A 21,132-nucleotide genomic window follows, 5' to 3' on the forward strand; every position below is an offset into this window, starting at 1 on the left:
CCAGATACTAAAGGCTGTAAACTTTATAGTGATCATCATATGGTTTTGTTCATACAGCGTAGGGTGGTTTCGTGTTTTATGAATAACAAAAATGAGTAAAATTGCATAAGGGTTTACAATGTAGCTTGCATAGAGTAGAATTTGCTTTCTAATTAAAATTTTAAAAATCTTTTTGGATGTTATAGCTAGTTATTTCTGGCTTACAGAATTTACTGTGTGAATACATCTGTACAGTGGACAGGAAAGGAAAGAAGTCACAGGCACTGTGTTTAGAAGCTCTGCTTCATTGCTCTTTATTTTTCTTTTTTTCTCTAGCCACCACACCACCCAGCAGAGTAAATAAGCGCAGAGTTTCTCCAAGTGTTGTTTCCACCTGGGAAAAGAGAGGCATCATCATGTCTAACATTACTATTGATCCAGATGTCAAACCTGGCGAGTATGTCATCAAAAGCCTCTTTGCTGAATTTGCCGTTCAAGCTGAAAAGAAAATAGAAGTTGTAATGGCTGAACCTTTGGTGAGTCTTTTTTTTTTTTTCATATTATCCCTTGAAATTGTCCTGCTTTTTTCCTGAAATAGGCTAATTTAGCATATATATGTTTACTGAAAAAAACTGTCCCCAGATATTGTTGACTTTTCAAATTGATTACTTCAAGAATAAATAGGCTTCTGCAAACAGGGTTGCTACCTGGGTTACGTTTTATTGACTTCCGTTAAAACTGTTATGCAGTGGTTACTGGAAACTAGACCTCTTCATATTCAGAAGTTTTGTAAAGTTCCAAAAGGAAATAGCAACAACAAAAGATGTCCTTCATTAACACTGCGAAGTGTTTCCTGTTGATGTTTCTTTGAAATAATACTTTGATGATATACTTTCCAGAAAAGATGCATTTGGTTTGTGTTCCCAAGTAATGACACTAACACCTGGAAGAATACAGTAGCCAGTATACACTGCAGATTAGGCAAAAGTGCAAAATTCTGTTGGTGATCCAGACCACATGATCTAGAAATAAATGGATTTATTTTTTAACTTGGAAATTTTACTCAGTTGCGATTTTTTTTTTTTAAAGTTTGTTTGAGTTATGAGTTAGTATCCCTTTAATGTTTTTACACAGGTGATTTACTATCTTCATGTTCACTGGGAAATGCAAACGCACCCACTAATCTCGATGTATGACCTGTAAAGGTCAGACCCAGTGCACTGTAGCTGTGATCGGATCGGAACTTTCTCTAAAATGCTATTATTTTTATAGGTAAAACAAAGTACAGCAGTAATGTCTTTCATGTGAGAGTGCAGCTTCTGATGTTTTTGACTTTGCTCAGTTCTTCAATATTTTTATCCCTGTGCTTTTCTTCCTCCTTTAATTCACATAGTAAATTTGTTTTGAAGATATTTTTAGTGCAATTTTTCTCAGTCTTCTTTGTTCAAGGACGCATATATAGCCATTTGCGGGAAGAAAGCCCTCATGGCCACCTAATACTTAATTTAATTTTAGTGGTGAAGATTTATGAAGTATTTATAGCTAAAAAGAGTCATTATTTTACGAAATCAGAAGCTAACTGGATATAGTTGCAATTTTTTAAAAATTTAAAATATTAACAAACCTATAACTGTGTAGTGGCAGCTGATTGTGACTCTGCTATGCCCAAGGCATGATATCAAGATTTTGCTGTATTATGGGCATGCTCTCTGGTAAACCTTTGTTCTAAGTATCCCATTTCCTGCAAATAGCTTTAAATAGCTATAAAAAGATTGTCTGTCCCATACTGCCCTGCCTTGTTTCCTACATATCGCTGAAATTTTGTAAGAAATGGAACAGATGCATACGTTCATTACAATTTGCTGCAATCGCATTGTCATCCTGTGCAGGCAGGATGTGACACTGGTGCTCGTGTGTAGCTGTCTTAACCTACGATAGCTGTAGGCACAGCTGGTTTGGGGGTGAATCTCCTCACCAGAATACTGCTAGCGTACTGGTAAATACAACAGCCCTGCACTTCACGTGTGCTGCAAAACTTGTCATGCTGTTAACTGTGAACCAGATGTTTTTAAATCTGTTAATTGTGTAAAATCAAAACATCTTGCCAGGTTTAAAATCAGAAGACCCATGAAACTAAAGGAATAATGTACTTTTAAAGTGATTCCCAGCTCTGTTTTCTGGTGAGGTTTTGTGGTGTTTACATGAAGTCTACCATAGTCAGGATCTTTTAGTAATGAGATTCTGCTATTTATATTTTGTGTGTATACAATATGTATAAAAGCCTTTGGAATAAAATAAGAAATTATAAATAATACTGGAGTAGTCATTTGTGAAGGTATTTAATAGATCTGTCTGGGTTAATTTTCTAAGATTAATTCCTTTAAACAAAATGTTTTTTAATGCAGTCAGATGTAAATTTACTCATATAGCCAGCATTTCTTATTTTATGTTGGTGAGAAGGAAGGACTATGTAGAAAACCAGCAATTTAAAAGTGGTGCCAATAGCTGTGGAAAAGTGAAACAGCCTGAGCCTGTGTAACACAAAGAAGTAGACAGGAATCCTTAGGTGTCTCAGTGAAAGGAAGTACTAAAGTACAGAAGTGGTTTTATTTTTTTACATAGTATTTTATATAAATACTGAATATTCAGGTCTAGCGTATGACATATAAGAAGGAAGATAAAAGGTCAAAGTGGCACAGGAAAGGCGCTGACTGAGATTGGAAAAAAGACTTAATGGAAGACAGGAAAGCCCTTTATCGTTTTAGTGTAATTTGATTTTGTAGGGTGACTTGGCTACAAATAATAGTGTGGAGTATATATATATATATAGTATTACATAAATCTTTAATGTGTTAGATGAAGCTAGGCTGTTAGATGAAGCTGTTGGAGAGAATTTGGAGCCAGACCAATTAAAGTTAAGAGCTAGACACTTTTCAAAATTTGAAGATGAACATGTTGGCAAGGGAGCAAAAATTAATTAAAAAAAAAAAATAATAAAAAATAGTAACTTCAGATCAAAACAGCTGCGGGTCAGGAGACAGTACTGTTTTGGCTAGATGTATGGGTTTCACTTAGAAAAACTGACTTGTGATTTTAAAAAGTAACTAAATAGTTTATCTGGCTGTAAATTTACTTAGGATTCTCAGTGACTAACAGAGTAGTTTCCTTTACTGGTTTAATTAAGAGTTCTCTGCTTGCAAAAATTTGATAGTGCAGAGTTTCCAAAGTTACGGAAAGAGCTTATCAGCAAATGCTTAAAATAGATGTTTCAAGTAGCGAGTGTAACCACGGGAAGGAAGATCATTCTTTTAGTCAGTAAATTAAATTAAAATATATGTTTTTTAAAAAAGAACATAAATTCTTCTAAGTCTTTTTGTGGTAGTATGTAGTTTTGAAGGAAAAAGGTCTCAGACACAATTTGTTGTAGCTTAAAGTACTCTTCCCCAGCTGAGCAAGGCTGACTGTGACGAATGATACCAGCCTTCCCCAAACGTGAAACAAACTATACCAGTGAAAAAGATCAGTGATAAATACAGTTCTTTTATGTTTTGTATGTAAAGATAGATGGTTAGAAGTTAAGCACAGACAGTTTAAGGTGGTACTGCCGAGTCACCAAGCTGTTAACTAGGAAAGCTGCTTACTTCCTAAGTTGTAGTTCAGTCTCATGTATAAGTCAAAGCTAGCAAGAGTATTTAAGCCTGTTGCCAGCAGCAGCGATTTTATTCTGTCATGGAAATACTAAACCTTGCTCAGACAGCAAGTGTCCATTTTTCCAAGTCTTGCCTAGGTGCTTGTCTGAAATCTGTAGAATGTAGCACACGACATTTGTTCACCACTGTGTTTCTCACATCCTGCACTGGGCAGGGATGCAGGCGCTGCCCAGTGCTGGTGGGCTCTAAGAGGTGAGGCAGCATCACTTGGCTGCCTTCTCACTTGCAGCTCGGAGGACAGAAACAATATCCTGGTGTTCGCCTCAGCTGCCCTGCTGAGGTGTGCTGGGCACCAGAGAGTGGTGCCAGTGAATGCTGGAGGGGGGCCAACAGGTGGCACCTTCTTCCACGGGTGCAGTTGTTTGCACAGCACACGCACGTCTGTCTACATCCTGGTTGCTGCTGTCTGCCATATGTTGACATTTCTGCCTTACGCAATGGATGCAAACTGCTCTTTGCTTAATTCAGTAGTGGGGTTTGTTTTGGTTTTTTTTTTTAATTTCACTTGTAAAAGATAAATGTAGACCTATTATTTCCATCTCTCTCTGAACTTCAGGAAGCTAGGAGGATAAATCTTAAATTATTAATTTGGTGAAAGTTTGCAGACCTTTACTTTATGCTGTTGGATAGATTTTTGTAAGCTGTGTGAGACGACTGGGGGCATGACAAAGCAGAGTTAGAAAAAGATATTGAATGGCTTTTAAAGCTTGTATGGCTTTAAAATTTATTTTCTTTCAAAGGCCTTGATAAACCTGTGACTGGGTTATATTTGGTTATGTCACATTTGTTTGGTCAGTGTTGCATTAACTATGGTGATATTTACCTATTAGCTGTTAATATTTTTAATGTTGAGGAAAAATAGTGAGAGGGTTATGAACTTGTAGTCTTCATTCTTTCTGATACTAAAAATCTTAAGTTATAGCAGCAGTTGATATACAGAAATATCTCAATTAGTATAGAATGCGGGGGAAAAGCTAACCTTTCAGAACAACCTTAGAAACAGTTTGACATCTACTGACATGGTTTTCAACTTTTTCTTCTAAAGACTTAAAGGTTATTTCACTTCTCTTTGATTTGTTACTCTTTTCTTTAGCTATTTCTGGTTTTAGACACATGCAGTGGGTATTAGAAAAAATAGCATTTGTTCACCCATAATAGATTTGTATACCATGGTGCAAATGTGGCACGTCAGGGTGTAGTATCGTAAGGAGAGTTAAGAAACCAGACTTTTTACCATCTTGTTATAGGAAAGTCACTTCTCCATCTTCTCAGGAAATATATTTCTAGTTATTTGCCTTCCGATTGTTCAGCAATATATGATGTTTATATAGGGTGGAACATTTCTCATGTTTCTGCTTTATAGATAAGATTACAATTATTTGCGCAGTTTATCTAAAAGCATAGTACACATAACGTGAATTAATCTCAGTAGACATTTCCTGATTAAATAAAAGGGAAGGGAGAAATTCTACTTAAAAGGGAATTCTGATTTGCAAGTGCTTTCTGGAGCTTTTAGTCTCTGCTGCAAAATGTAAATTCTTATAATGGTATTTTGAACAGACTTAACATGTAAAATTGTATTAATTTGTAAGATTCAGAAAAATGTTTTTTTGCCACTATCTGAAACCTTTTCCCCCTTGCTTTTGACTACACAGTGAAAGAACATTGGCCAATACGTCAGTTGAAGAACAAACAGAACTATTTCAGAACATTAAATGCATTTTCCAGAAGCCACTTTCACTTTTAATTTAGGCATACTGGAAGTGTGCATAAGTGACAGTGTTTTCTTAGAAGGTTAAGTAGGTTTCTTTGGATTATAGAAATTGAAAATTATATGCTGTAAAGTGGTACTGTATTGTTTCAAGTTACACTGTCAGAGTAAGGAAATGCTTTTTGCTTTGGCAATGTTGAATTCCAGTTTTCAGAGGCTATTAGTTGCCAGAGATTGTGTCCTTTTGAACTCCAACTACAGCTGCATTCATAGCAAAAAGCACCAGAAATTGTCTTGTATTTCCAAGACTGCAATTAGACCAAACAAATTTTGGACTTGGTGCATGCAATTCCAATATGCATCTGATGAGCATAGAGCCTGTTTGTTGCAGCCTTGCAAATGTTAAATGCCAAGCAATATTAACTTCTTAAATTTTTGTCAAGAGCCTGACAGCATGGGTGCTGTCTCTTAGTAAGCTACCGAGCAGTGATTTTGTGTTAACTGTGGCACAACCTGTTGAGAGCAGCACTGGCTGTCAGTGCTGCTGATGCCTCCTTTTACATCCCAGACCAGGCAACTTAATAGCTCCTCCAGCTTACTGCTTGACTGAGTCTGCTCCATTAAAGCTCTGTTTGCTTACTGCAGTGTAGTGTGAGCTGTTAACCCCTTACCTTGAGTACTTTTTCTACTTTCCTGTCAAAGATAATATTTTTGATTCATTTATAATGTATCACCCATCGCCAGCTATCTTTGTTGAGCACACTGCAGTAGGCCCTGCTGTTTGGGAAAGGTGGCATTTTCTGTTTGTCTGTCTTTAACATTGTTAAGCTATCAAATTAATTTTAGATTTGTGTTCTTGTATTTTGTGAGTACACGTTACATCTTCAGAAGTGGTTCTAGCTGAAAAGTAATGCAAATATGCACATTAAAAATTATTTCTTTGGTCTGTAATATGACTGAGAAAGAAGGAGTCAATCTTTAAGAACAGTCAATTCATGTTTCTTTTTTTTTTTTTTGCTACAGGAAAAGCTCTTGTCCAGATCTCTTCAAAGAGGTGAAGATCTTCAGTTTGATCAGGTAGGAGACATCTCATTGAAGGCAGTTGTTACTGGATTAAGATGGTCTTCATTTCTGCAGAATAGTGGTTCTAGGGTTGTAATGACTTGGAACATCCACATCTGAATCAGTGTCAGAAGATTTAGACCTGGAATGTTAGTTACAATGTTATTTTCCATTGTAGAACATTATAGTAAGAAACTACTAGAATAGATCAACTGTTTGAAAGTGGCAATGAAAGCTGCTGGAGGAAAGGTGCTGAAATATGGTAGGGGACAAAAAGACTTACTTTATTTCTATTCCTGTTAAGAGACTTCGTGTAGCCTCAGCCTGTATCACTTGTTGTTTCAGTGTGTGGGATTCCACTTTTATAAGCAAATAGTGTTAACTTAATACACATGGCTTTTACCGAGGGTTTTTTGATTCTGTGGCAGAAGGAGTAAGGTGGATTCAAAATGTTGCTATGTCCTTTGCTGAGTATATAGTCACACGGTGAGGATATTCTGTTTCACTTACTATAATTACTATATTTCTAATTCTGTCGTAGTACAGGCATTTTTTTTGTCGCATAACTACTTCCTTGTAATGGAGAGGAAGCATTCAGATGATGAAGCCCCCTTAATTGCCTGTCCTGTTCTTAACTGTTACTGAACAGTGTCTTACTGCACGCAGCTCAGTGTTCTGTCCATGTCTTCTGGAACTGGATTTTTGTTTCATGCTTTTTGTTACTTCTTGGATACAGGTATTAGACATCGCAGTGACCTGCCCCTACTTTTCAGCTAATAGTTATCCGTGCACCTCTTTTCCCTCCTTCCAAAAGAGAAACAAATAATAGCATGTAATATTTGATGTATTTTTTTTCAAAGAAAAGCAAAACCAAAACTAGCACCAAAAACCTAATATAGCATTTTTATGTTTTCTAATCTAACATGCTGTAAGGCTGTTACCTCCTCAATGAAAGTTTACTCATGAGCAAGGAAAATGGCTGAGGGTCGGGATAGGGCATAAATTATTTGGTAGCTACAGTATTTTGTTTTAAAGGTGACCAAAAGCTAAATAATATGCATGGTAAGGATGATCTGAGGGAATTTTTTTCTCAGTTAATGATAATTTTTATAAATCACTAGCAGTCATGTATTAAACTACATATAGGTTCTGAAAATATGCTGAGGGAAGAAAAGGAAAAACTAAAGCATATAAGCTTTGACATCGTGTAACATAGAAATAAACTAGTTTTCCTGAAAACTTAGTACTTTAAAAATAGTTTTGATTGTGTGTGTATGTATGTGTGTGCATGTATGTGTGAATACTTACTTTGTTCTTTTGTTATTTGTAGTCTACTTTGGGTTCATTGACATTGAATTTTAATGGTACTGAAAACTACCTCAGTGAGTCAAAGCGGAATGGCTCCCTTCTGGTGACAGGGATTGTGAATTTTGATAGGGAAGTTTGAACGCTGTTTGGCAAAAGGAATTAAGATTGCCTCTGTTCATTGCTGGGTGTATGAAACCCCTATTAAGGTAAATTCTTAAGCAGTGCAGAGGATTACAGAGTCAAAAGAGGTTGGCAAAGTATGAGAGAGGAGGATGCAGAGTGCACAGCCATAGCATGCAGTGACACACAGCAGAGAAGCTAGAGATATTGCTGGGCCAACCTTGTTACCCAGGTAGCTTTATGGAATTAGGAATTTGAGCCTAAAAAGTGCCTTCAGCTGTACTGATTTGGTGTCTGAAAGTGTTGTGCTTTCTAAGTAAAAAGAGCATCACTGAAACACAAGAGAGACTGTGGGAGTAAGGAGGTATCCAGTTAACACTTGTTCTCTCAGCTCAGTAAGTGATGGAAAGAGGGATAGAGGAGGAAGACATGTAGCATTGCCTGTCCCTAACATGAAAAAAGTAGCATAAATGTTTAATGGAATTATGAACTGTTTCTGTTGGAAGCACAATCAGACCAAGAGGGCTGCTATTAGATCTGAGTGTGCAAAATCAATAGTTTTTAATTTTCAAGTAGTACAATTTTTTATTTGTCATTGAGGTTATAATTGGAACAAAGATGTAAATTTAGCTAATAGAGATGAAACTGGAAAATTGGAAGGAAAGTTTTATGTTGATACACTTCTAAACTGTTAAAAATTGTAGTATTTTAGCTTGCCCTTTATCATGCTTTCCCTTTATCATTCCAAATGCATCAAGAAGCTACCGGAGAGGAATTTTTTTATAGAGCATATATTGCATTTCTTAAAATATTTTTGCTTGTACAGCTTGAAACTGAAATAGCTCGATTTTTTTCTTCTTTTGTTTGTTGTAGGAATCATACTTGGCAATTTCCTACTCTTGTCCTAAGACACCAAAACTTTATGATCATGCAGAAGTGTATCTTGGCCATCTCAGTAACTTTGCTAAAAGCAGATGTGTTTCTGGGGTTCAGGCTTGTTCGTAATCAGGCACAACTTGAGCAGTGTTTTCAGGATCAGGATTTTGGCCACAGCTGGAATTTGGGCTTTAGCATCTTACTATAATTTTGCATCCCTCTCTTTACCTCTTAATGTGCTGTTCAGTATGTTAAGTGCAGCAATTAGCAATGCAACACCTTTAAGAGTGGAGCTTTGCTGTTTCATTCCAAGGAAGAGAAGTGTATGAAGATAAGTCATGATGACTCGTCCAGCCCTGTCCTCTTGGGCATTACAGGATCTCTCTTTGTCTGGATTACTGCTTTCAGCCTAGGCATAATTTAGTGCTAAAAAAAAAGGCTTTTCTTACAATTTTTATATAAGGTGATCTTGAATTCAGTATCCAAGCAGTACGGAAATTATTTTAAATAAAAAAATAAGCACATAGCTCATGTTCTGCTTAGCAGCTATGTAATATGAGCAAAGATTTAATCTTGCTGATATTTCCATTGCCTTTTCATCAGAATGTTAAGGAGGCAAAGGTTGACAGGAAATAAATAATTATGTAAAACTGATTTTTCGTTTCAAGAGGAAAATGCTTTATGCTGCCAGTAGTCTCTGGGTTTAGCACTTACCAATGACAAATTTTTTAATGCATGTGATACAGCTTGTTTCTGTGGAAGATGATGTAAATTGCCTGACTGCTGGAACATTTATGAATTATGGTAGTATTAATATACTGTGTAAACTTGCAGGAAAACCTAAGAAAAATGTTTAGTAAAGCTTAAAATGCAGCTTCCTTCTTTTTCTTCTAATAAACCCATCAGTTCAGAAGGAGGGCAGAGGAGAAGTAGTGCTCTGTGGGGTCACCTTACACTGACAGCACAGGGTGACTTGTTTGCTTACTCTGTTCCTGTCCTGTTGTATGTGTCGTTGCTGTATGAACATAACTCTGTGTGACATACTGGATATATAATTATTTTTAGAGAAAAATAAATTAATGAATTTCCCCAGTGTTTAGGTTATTTGGGGTATGGATATTTCAGTAAATTCTGAAGACAAACCACATTTGGGATTGCTGTGGTTTGTGATAGATCCCTTCATCAAGATTAGCTTTAGCTTTCATTCAAATTATTGCCTCTTACATTGATGATTCTATGCTAGGTCTAATACCTTCAGTTTAGTAACGTATAAGGAGGGTTTGTTCTTTCTGCTTTCTGAATCATTTTTTCTCCCAGAATATATTCATGCTATTAAGTTGTGATTTCTGCTTATGGCTGGAGTAATGACAACAGAAATGTTTGACTACCCCAAGATGATGCAAGCAAAAGACATTTATTGCATATGAAATCTTGAAGATATTTCAAAGCTTTATCAAATGAGTCTTTTGAGTTCTTTTTTCTGATGCTTCCTTTTACTGAAGGATAATAATTTTAATCATAGTCCACAAGTGTCTCAAATTGCCTCATAGCTTTTCTTTCCTCTTCTCCTTTCCCTCTTTACAAGATTTTGCCATTGTTTTTTTTTCCCAAGGAAGTTTGTCAGACCTCTGCCAAATCAGAAAATTCACTTGAGCAACATCTTAATTTGTACATGTTCCTTTTCATCACACACTGCTTCATTTCAGATCACAGTGTAACTTTACAGTGGTAAAATTGAGCTGATTTTTACTGTCCACTTCTATAAGTCTGGTATACGTTGATTTGCTGACTGGGTATTTATTTTACATAGATATTGGTGCACAAGGAACAGGCTTACAACATGTTTGGTTTCCAAAGCAAGGCATAAATATTTCAGTGTATATTAGTATAAGAATGAAGGTATTCTCAAAATGTGGCCTTTGTTCTGAGATACAAAGTGTTTATAGCAAGCCTACAGAGGATTTCTAGCTTCTGTTTCTTTCCTGTGTTAAAAAGGCTTCGTATGGTTATGTGTTGACTGTAGTAGCTCTCGATCTTTCTGTGCGGTTCATGCAGCATGTGTGCTCCTCCTGCAGCAGTCATGCCTAGTTTTTCCACCGAGTCCCTTTTTAATGAGTGTCCTAATGACAGACAGTAATAATAAGAATAAAAGGAGTGTCACCATTCTAGTAAGAAGTTCTTTATGAAGCCTAGCTGCTGTTCAGATTTGGAATATACATAGTTTATATTGTACACTGAGATTTAAAATTCTATAAACTTACAGAATAAGAATATAATTTTACTTATTTTGAGGAGATTTTTCCACTCGTTTGTATAATTAAGGGATTTTTCAGAGAGTCAAGAATACTGCTTAATTCTCATGACTTGAATAGCTAACTTGTTAACAAGCTGAGTAAAGTATTCAGATAAATGACAGAGATCCTCCTGGGATTTCCATGTGGTTAATCTGCTACTGTCCCTTCCCTAAACTCAAAAAACTGAGATGCTTCAAAGGACATAGAAATAGTGGCATTGACGTTATCTTTGTTTTGAGGAATAGTGAACAATAAATAAGTTAAAAGCATGAGAATGGCTTCTGTTGAAACCTCTTATTTGAAAGATGCAAGAGGTATTTAATAAACGGCATCAGTAAGCAGTGAGGTGACTGTGCTTTTCCAGACAGTGTTTAGGGGATGGGCTTGCTCCCTGCTGCCTCCCCGCAGGCATTTTATAGCTGCTTTATGCTGTCTCTCTCTGGTAATTTTTCGTCTCTCCAAGTATGCGTACCGTTGATCTCTGTTTAAGTTAAAGGAAGCCTCTGAAACTAAAGTTTCATTCCATGTTAAGGTCTCTGTTCTGTAATGGTTTCTATTGCCACTGTTTAATGGATGAATTTGACTTGAGGGTTTTCTGAAATAGGGCAGTAGCAGGTAGGGGCGTTATGCTGAAAATAAATATAGCTTGAGATCTAGACAGTCAAATGTATTAAAAACAGAGTGGAATATCTAAGAAGCTTTTATTTTTGTTTGTACAATAACCCAAGGTGCATGTTTTGGAAGGTTTAGGAGGGTTATCTCTTACCTGTAATTTGTAATGTAAAGGTGTGTATACTTCAGAGATACCTATGACAACATTCAGGGCTATCCTAAAATCTCTGCTATTTTCTCAGTGGTTTTATATGAATTACCTGTATAAATTTAGGATTCTGTGATCCCCAAGAGCTTTGGAACACTTTGTTTAAATTTGTCATAATAATTGACTTAGTGTGTCATATTTACACTGATTGTCTTGGAGAAAATGATAACAATGAAAGTGGCAACTTTGTAAAATTATATGATATATGGCTTTTAACATTAACATTAAAAACCAGTTTAAAAGAATTATTATAGTTCTAGGAGTTTTCGGTTGCTTTATAATGCCAAACGATTTTTCTTTCTTTTTTCAGTTGATAAGCTCTATGAGCTCAGTAGCAGAGCACTGTCTCCCCTCCTTATTACGCACCTTGTTTGACTGGTACAGGCGTCAAAATGGAACAGAAGATGAATCTTATGAATATAGACCTCGGTCTAGCACAAAATCAAAGGGGTAAGAGTTTTCCTTGCAAAAGTCTGTTTGATTTTTGTGTGCTTACTTCTAAGAAAATGTGTGCTTTGTACTTTTTTGACATGTATTTTGTATTTGGGTCTGTCATTACCTAAATCGGTGTAGAAAGAGCATTGGCTTCTTTGAGGTAGTATATTTAACTTGCATAGATGATATGCATGAAGTGACTTAATGATTTTGGGTTTGATATACAGAAGAAAGTTGGATGCTGATAATTCCAAGCTAAATTGTCCCTTTTTGAATTGTTTTGGTTGTTGTCAAGTCCTTTCAGGAGAGGGCAAGATATCAGTGCTGCAGCAAACCTCAAACTCTTTCTAACCATCCATTTTATGTATGTGTGCAACAATGATTGCATGGGAGACATGTATACCCCTTCTGTGCAATATATGTGTTCAGTCTTGTGTATGATTATGTGTGTTCTTGATTTCTTATTTTAGGGATGACCAACAACGTGAAAGAGATTATCTACTTGAAAGGAGGGACTTAGCTGTAGATTTCATTTTTTGTTTAGTTTTAATAGAGGTTCTAAAACAGGTAAGCTTTTTGGCTTTGGCAAACTTCTTTTAATCTTTTACTTTTAATGTCAGTTTTGATCATCTCCTTTAAATTTTTATATTAAAACCTGGAACATATATATGATGAGCATATGCAAGGTGTAATTATATTCTCAGGTGCATAATGGCTTTGACCTTTCCTGTCTTTTGTTTGCATACCTGCATTATCTCAGTTCATATGTCTTGGATCCTCTAAGTCAAAGCTGCTGATGCACTGCAAAAAGCAAAACTATAAAAAAATAACATTTTATTTATGTCCGGTACCTTTGTCTGCTTAAACATTTTTGAAACACAATGTGAAATCATTCAATGACAGGATTAAAATGTAACTTTAAAAAAAATAGTATGTCATTTTGCTTGGCCTTGTACTGTAGTGCTAGATCATGTCACACACAATTTCTTTTAGTATAAAATTTGCACTGATGTATGAACAAGAGGATAGAGTTTGACTTCAAGTCAAAGCAGCATTTTATCTTGAATTATTAAAAGTAGAAAAAGATTAAGAAAGTGTATGAAACATGAAGCAGACGAGCAAATTTCATGTTTCAAATACTTAGGTAGTATGTGTCTTTTATGTATAGGTACATAAAAAATTAAATGGGTTTCTGTACTAAGGAAAACAAGGAACTATGGTTTAGTTTGCAAATGATTTGTAGGAGATTTGTGTTTATATGGTTTATGGCATGTTTGCGATGTGGGGAAAAAATGAAAACAGTAAAACAAAAGAGCTGCCTGTCCTTCTCTGGGACACTGACCAGTCATCCAAAGTGGTACTCCTATACTGCATGCACAGAGGTATTTTTCCAATAAGAATATTTTCCTCTGCTAAAGACCTGCAATGGGCCACTAAACATTGATACACCACTTAAGAGAATCCTTCAGTCAATTTCTTGTTAAAAGATATCTAGGGGAGGGTTTGTACATTATGCCTGCAATGTGAATCTGCAATTAGGCAGTCACACAAAGTGCGGCAAGGATAGCTTTTTATCAGTGAATGTATTTACATTCACATTACATCCATCTTTCTGTCTTCCGTAGAGACCTGTCATTGTATGTTTCTTAGAAACTGGTTTTAGAGGTACTAATGGGTACAATCCAGCCCTTTCTGTAATGACAGACATGACCTATGTAGGAACAAAAATCTTTTGCTTTAAAGACTATTTATTTCTCATTGTATGAATCTGCATGTAAATAGCCAGTTCCAGTAACTGAAAGTTCTTGAACAAGTATCTTTGTTGATGTATGAAATTCTTAAGCGCTAAGTGCTTCATTTTCTGTAGACAAGACGTTAATCTTTTCTTCTAATGTATTTTAGTGAAAATCACTCTTAAGCAGTGGTGTTTGGTAGGGTTATCCCTATCTACATGGCTTCAAAATATTAAAGGTATTATGAAGTCATAATTATATATACTGCGCTTTTTTGGGTTTTTTTGAATACATTTAATTTTTAAAGAAATATTTTCTTTTAAATTTGGAATAGTGGTCATATCAAAAGAGAACCTCAGTAAAAAGGGGCCTTCTAAACAATGCTTGGTTTTGGTTTCTCACCAAATTGTTATTTGTTGCTAGAAAGATTTATATATGTTTTAGCTGGTTTCATCCGCAGAAAGTCTAAAATGGATATAATGATCTCTTCTGCATTCTTATTTTTCACTTTTGTCTTGCTTTATATAGAGGTGAATTGCATTTTAAGATACAAGCTGTAACGATAATAATACACAAGGTAGAAAATGTGGGAAAATGCATAGTTAACCTGGTCTGATAAATTTTGATGACAAATTCGTAGTGTTTAAATTACTGTACTGTTGTTTATTTTATTATTAATTTAATCCCTCTAAGACAGTATGCAAAATAATTTAAGAGGTTGTCAGTACAGGTTGTGTAAATGTTCATAAATTACAGAATTAACTTGATATCCTACACCAACAAAGGGTGTGTCCTTTGACAGTGGTGGGAAAGATTTCTACAGGGCATCTCCCAGTACTGTTTATTTATACACGCATACATACATGCATAATTCCATGCACTGATAAATGATATCTGCGTTTCAGATACCTGTTCATCCAGTGCCAGATCCGTTAGTACATGAAGTTCTAAACTTGGCTTTTAAGCACTTTAAACATAAGGAAGGGTAAGTTTCACTTCTGTACTTTAAAATATTTTGTCTGTATTCCCGGCTTGTGCTTCGTTGCTGTGATTCTTCTCCTTTACCTCACACATAGCATGTTGGTGATGATACTATAAATGAACACTGATTGATATCTTTAAACTGAAAACATATCTTGAAATAACAGACCTGTATTCAGTATAATGCTCAGTTCATTTTGTTTAGAATATACAGAATGGTTTGCGTACACAGCAGAGTAGGATAAGTCTTGAGTTTGGATAACTATAGTAACCTTCCTATGCAGAATGTGTCCCTTATGTCCACTCAATTAAACTACATCACTTTAAATGTCACCTGTGCATTTTATGCTTCACTTTCTTTGTTTTTATGGGAATAATCCACCTTGATATGGAACAACCTTTTTGTTTGTAATTGAGAACAACAAATTTGTATTTAACACCTTCCTTTCCATCCTCTCTTCTTTTTTTTTTCCTTCCCTCTTTTTAGATATTCAGGAACCAACACTGGGAATGTGCATATTATTGCAGACTTATATGCAGAAGTGACAGGGGTTCTTGCTCAATCCAAGTAAGTTCAGTCTCTGACTATTCTGGTGTTTGGGGAAAAATTACTCTAGACTTAGAGACTATTTAATATAGCAGCGCTTATTAATGACCGCAGCAACTAATCCCTTAAGTGTTAAGTGTAGTCAGGAGTAGTCTGGCGTGTCTGTCTCATGTTCCAGCACAATAATTTTTTAAAAATCGAGAAATAATATTTAGTACAATACTGAATTGCTTTCCTGTCAACTTTTAGGTGCAGGGAAGGGAGGCCTGGTATTGATCAATTGTTGTTAACAAGTGTATTCTAATATGCTCATCATCATGGATACTCTTAAATGCCTAAATTTTAAGTATCAAGGCTCATCTTGCTTTGTTTCTTTTACTGTAGGTGTTGTTATCATTAACAGACTGAAGCAAATTGGTTCAAAATTATAGACATCATATAAAAGTAACTAAGAATGCGAGTAATTGCCATCTATATCCCTTGTTCAGGTTTCAAGCTGTTAGGAAGAAGTTTGTCACTGAATTAAAGGAACTGCGACAAAAGGAACAGAGTCCTCATGTAGTACAAAGTATCATCAGCTTGATTATGGGAATGAAGTTTTTTCGAGTAAAGATGTATCCCGTGGAGGATTTTGAAGCATCATTTCAGTTCATGCAGGTAAGTGAATATTTCCGAAAACTGAAATGAGCATAATTTTGATTGTTGAAGTCACGAAGCAACAATGTTGCTTGCTGTGATCAGTCACTCACTCTACTTGTGTGTCATTCTTCATCCTTTTCTGTTTAGTTCGCCAGTTAGAGGTATGAATCGTTTCTCTGTAGTTTGTAAGTGTGTAGCATAATGAGAACCTGTTCTCAATTGTCTCAGTAATGTGGCAAGCCTGTAATATACGAATTTATTCAAGACTAAATGAAAATGGGTAGCAATCAAATAATTTTCTTTCTTTATGAAAGTAGTGGGTCAAAGAAGAAAAGTTACGTGATGTATCTTTTTTTCTAACAGCTGAGATGCTAAGGAACACTTTCATTAAAAACCACTTCAGTTAATTTTCAGAGAGACTTAAAATCTCTTTGTTTACTTCTCTTGATTTTAGATTTAAAATTGTCTTAATGAGTAACTCGTCCATTTCATAGTACCTGAAGCTGTTGCAACTTGGTCATAAATTCTGTCAGAGCTGTTTAACACCCACAGACATAAATCTCAATCCTGAAAAAACTAACATACATGTAGGTGCTTTAGATTGTGTCCAGAGTGGTCAATTTGGTGTAGTGGAGCGTGCACACATGTGCGTGGATTATTTATTTTTCTGTAAAATTTTCTTTGCATCCAAGTCATCTTGAAAATAAAAATGAGTATATAATAATAAAATATTATTTTCTAATAATTTCAAAAGAGATACATGTTTATATTTTAAAACTTCAGAATAGTCTGAGGAAAAATGTGCATATTTATATTCCTTTATTTTCTGGGTACTCTTTATATTCTGAGTAGAAAATAAATAGTTGTCTGATATTACAGATGTTCTCCTTTCAATTACTTTTTAATTGCTGGTGAAATAGGTTTTAAAGTTTCTCATGTTTTGTAAAGTTGATATTGTCAAAGAGTGTAGGACTAGCTTAAACACATTGCATGCTTTAAATTCAAACTGACAATGTGATACAGTTAGTGGGTTTTATGGCATAGTGACATTTGTTGTCTCTTTTTCTAAATATTTTTCTAATGTTTCTTTACTAAGGAATGTGCTCAATACTTCCTGGAAGTAAAAGATAAAGATATAAAACATGCACTTGCTGGCTTGTTTGTGGAAATTCTCATTCCTGTGGCTGCTGTAAGTATTATTTACCCCCTACCCTGCTACTGCTCGCACTTTCAATTAGGCACTTATTCTTAAAACGGCTTCCATTAATCCTCACAGTATTACATTTCTACAGATTCAAAAAGACTATTAAGTAAATTACAAGTACCTACGTAACCATTTAAAGGGAAATGTATCAGTGTGATTTGTGTATTAGCTAGTTCCAATCTTTTTTTCAGAACTTGTTAACATTGTCTGTATTCTAGACCCTTTTATCAGCAGAGCACTGTGCAATCTTATACTTGCTCTAAAAAATTGAAATTGTCTTCATTTATTAGTTGTTCACGCAAGTGTCCCATTGACTTTTCTTTATTAGCTGAAACCTATTGAGTTTTTTCTAGAAGAAACTGAGATAAGTAACATTTTTAAAGTCCAATAGGGAGAGTGTGAACTCCTATGCAAGAAGAATGTGCATTTTGGCTAATTAAATAAAAATTGTCCATAGAGTTGAGCATCCGCTAGATGTAATCCTTCATGTGGAAGAGCAGTCAGTCATCTCCCATATATGTTTTAAATGTAAAGCCAGGAGTTCTACTCAGCAGCCACGAACAAGAAAAAAAAACCTTGATATTGCTACAATGTTGGATGTACAGTGGTTGTAACGCTGCTTGTGAGAATGCTTTCGGTCAGGACAGGTTCTCTGCTTTCCACCCAAGCAGCTTTGCTTAGTAGTGTAAAGCTTGGTCAGCAGCTCAGCAAGAATTTATGGAAGCTCTAAATGCCTCAGGTTGGCCGTTTACCACAAGCTCAGAACGTTTTGTTATAGTAAGATGGATACTTGCTGTGATTGTTGTCCAAAATGATAGTTGTATTAGTGAATGCTGGATCACAGTGTGTTTGACATGCTGTCCCGAAACATGGCAGGTCATGGCTCCATGTTATGACCAATGATAGGGGCATATCTTGCTATGTATGGAGAATCGGGACATGTAGATCCTGTTTTGTATGATGGGATTTACAAACACTATCATGCTGGGGTGGGGATCCTGTCCAAGCAAGAAAGAAAAGAAAGAAAGAAAAAGAAAAGGTACAGAAAGAAAAGAAAGGTACATCTCTCTGAACTCTGTATCCCCTTGGAAACAGTCTGCCTTTCCCTGAGCTGTGGGGAAATGCTCCTCTCCCTTCACTGGTCTCAGTCTTGGGGTTGTTTTAAAAAATAATAGGAAGGAGACAATCTTTTTTCTGTCAGGCATAACCACAAAGAATTTATGTTAGTAGTAGCTGTTTATTGCCTCAAGCCTTGATCTTACCTGGTCATACTTACACTCTTTTGGAGAAGAATTGCTTGTCTTGATCTTTGCTTCTGACTCATTGGGTCTCTCCTACAAATGAAACTTCTGAAATAAAAGCAGAGAGCCCCATTCCAGATGGAGATGCAGTTGAGAGGGTTAACTCATTCTCCTGGAAGATGTGAGATGCAAGTTTGAATCTTTCTGAAGCAGGTGAAAGAACTGAATCTAGGTTTTTCTGTATCTTGGATACAGAAAATTGCTCAAGCGAGGAAGCTGCTCTGTTTTGGCATTGTGACTTTTGTCATTCTCTTGCTTAGTCATTTTGGCATTTTTAAAAATATATCCTGGTTTGGATATGACGGGTATGACAGATAGCAACACATTTTACAGTGGGGCAATTAAGGCTGATCTGTAAGCCCAAGGTTATATCCCACAGAAACAGTGTGGTAATATCTCATGTGGAGTTAGCTGGGTACTGGTGGACTGACAGCTTCAGTATAGCAACAGATAAATAATTTGAGGGTATGTAGGAAGTGACTTAAAACATAATTACATTGTCAGTTCTTTTTGGATTTGTACACATTTCAGAGATATTACATGCTATTTTTTATTCTTTCCTGTCATTAATGTTTTCAGAGTGTTCTTAGCAAGGTGGACATGACATCTCTTTTAATAACTTTGAATAATAAAAATCTACAAAAAATTACCTTATAGTATATGGAAATTATGAGTATAGAGGATTTCTTCCAGAAAAGCCAACCCTCTCACCAACACCCTCTTACAGCCCCCAGTTTGATAAATAAAGCAGAAACACAGTATAAAACACTAGGTTGAATGAAAAAGTAATGAGTATTATTTTTTAATATATAAGAATTTATACTTTTAAAGAATATAAGTGTAGTTTTTATATGTTAATTGGTGACAAATACTTTTTCTTCTTTAAGTATGGAATACAAGCCACATTCTCAAAATAGTGGATTTTAGATGGGTTTTGGGTTTGGTGGGTTTTTTTTGTTTTTTTTTGTTACCTATGACATAATTTCTTATGCATCTGTATATATTTCAGATAAATACACTCAAATACTGAGCTAATGTGAAATTTAACTTTTGAATGTTCTTGAATTCATGGACATTGATGTATATTTAAATTGCCTTCTGTATAAATTTTTAAACGCATTTATGTGTGTATTTTTTTAATAGGCTGTTAAGAATGAAGTGAATGTGCCATGTTTGAAAAATTTTGTGGAGATGCTTTATCAGACTACCTTTGAATTGAGTTCAAGAAAGAAGCATTCCCTGGTATTTTAAAGAAATATTTCAACTTCTCCATTTTGCTCATCTTTTAAGATAGTACATTATGTGAGGAAAAGCTAATGGCTGTTTTAATTTAAATCTTAACTCCTCAGTTGAAGTATAATTAAATTCATACAGTGTATGTGCATTTGCTCTAATTTTGATCTGTTACTTTGTGTAAGATACATGCTACGTTATCTCACTTGTGAGATTGTTCTGAAATCAATGCTTGATTTTTATTATTTCAGTGGGTTTTAGCACAGAGTTATTTAACCTAATGTCTCTTCTAAAAAGAATTTGCATTCAAGGAGTCTATATATTTAAATTATATTTAATTAAAAGATAGAAGTGTCAGACAAGACTTTTCCAGCAAATGAACAGCCTTTTAATAGCCGTGATTTGCCTGTTTTCTCCTTTCCTCATACACTTTGCTTTCTTTTTTATTATCTCTTTCAGATATAAATATATATGGGAGTTTTTTCCCCCTAAAACTGCATCTTAGCAAGGATTTCAATGTCTTATTAATGCAGTATTTGGTAATTCTTGATGACCATGGCAGCCATGTTTCAAGTTTATTCGCTTCACTTTCCTGGAAATGTAGAGCTAAATTTTGCATTACAATTGGCATATTCAGTAAATTCAAGTGAATTTTAAATTTTTCATCCTCACTTTCATATTAGAGATGAGTTTTACTTTCTGGTATTCCAAGCATATAAAGCATATGTCATTGTACATGGTTAAACTCCTTATATAAGAATAATGTAAAGTAGTTGATGTTAGCATCCTCAATGTCATTTTATTTATGAAGTCAGAAACATTGTTACATCAAGATCACAATTTACTTGTTCATCCTCATTCTTTAGTTTTGCCCTGTATCAGGATAAGCTACAGTCAGTTTTGGTATTAATCACCATTAAGTATTTTGTTTAAGTATGTGGTGTTTAAACAGAACTTATATTACTAAAGTAAAGCAAAGTCACGCTACTCTGCATAATCACAGAATTTATTGAATTGTGCTTCCTTCTTTATTAAAAGTAGACCTTGAGGAGAAGTAACATTTCTGATAAGTAAAGTCTGCCTTGGTTTTCACTGAGTTGATGATGTTTTTTCTGAATATTCTTCTCTGAGGCAGCTCCCTCTCCCAGCATGTAGGACCCCATGAATTGAAATGTGTGG

The 21,132-nt window shown here is 35.3% G+C and overlaps 1 protein-coding gene across 1 annotated transcript in view; it reads left to right on the forward strand.

Annotated features, from left to right (window-relative positions):
* Positions 1–315: 315 nt before the first annotated feature.
* FRYL (FRY-like) overlaps positions 316–21,132 on the forward strand; it is a 94,126-nt gene continuing 73,309 nt past the window's right edge. Inside the window, exons 1-9 of the mRNA XM_010189760.1 lie at positions 316–515; positions 6,424–6,477; positions 12,191–12,330; positions 12,786–12,882; positions 14,954–15,033; positions 15,517–15,597; positions 16,065–16,233; positions 17,312–17,404; positions 19,864–19,962. Of these exons, the coding sequence (XP_010188062.1) occupies positions 396–515; positions 6,424–6,477; positions 12,191–12,330; positions 12,786–12,882; positions 14,954–15,033; positions 15,517–15,597; positions 16,065–16,233; positions 17,312–17,404; positions 19,864–19,962 (933 nt within the window). The 5' untranslated portion in view covers positions 316–395. The remainder of the gene's footprint in view (positions 516–6,423; positions 6,478–12,190; positions 12,331–12,785; positions 12,883–14,953; positions 15,034–15,516; positions 15,598–16,064; positions 16,234–17,311; positions 17,405–19,863; positions 19,963–21,132) is intronic.

This window comes from Mesitornis unicolor, unplaced genomic scaffold (genome assembly GCF_000695765.1).
Source record: "Mesitornis unicolor isolate BGI_N332 unplaced genomic scaffold, ASM69576v1 scaffold35428, whole genome shotgun sequence".
NCBI classification, from domain to species: domain Eukaryota; kingdom Metazoa; phylum Chordata; class Aves; order Mesitornithiformes; family Mesitornithidae; genus Mesitornis; species Mesitornis unicolor.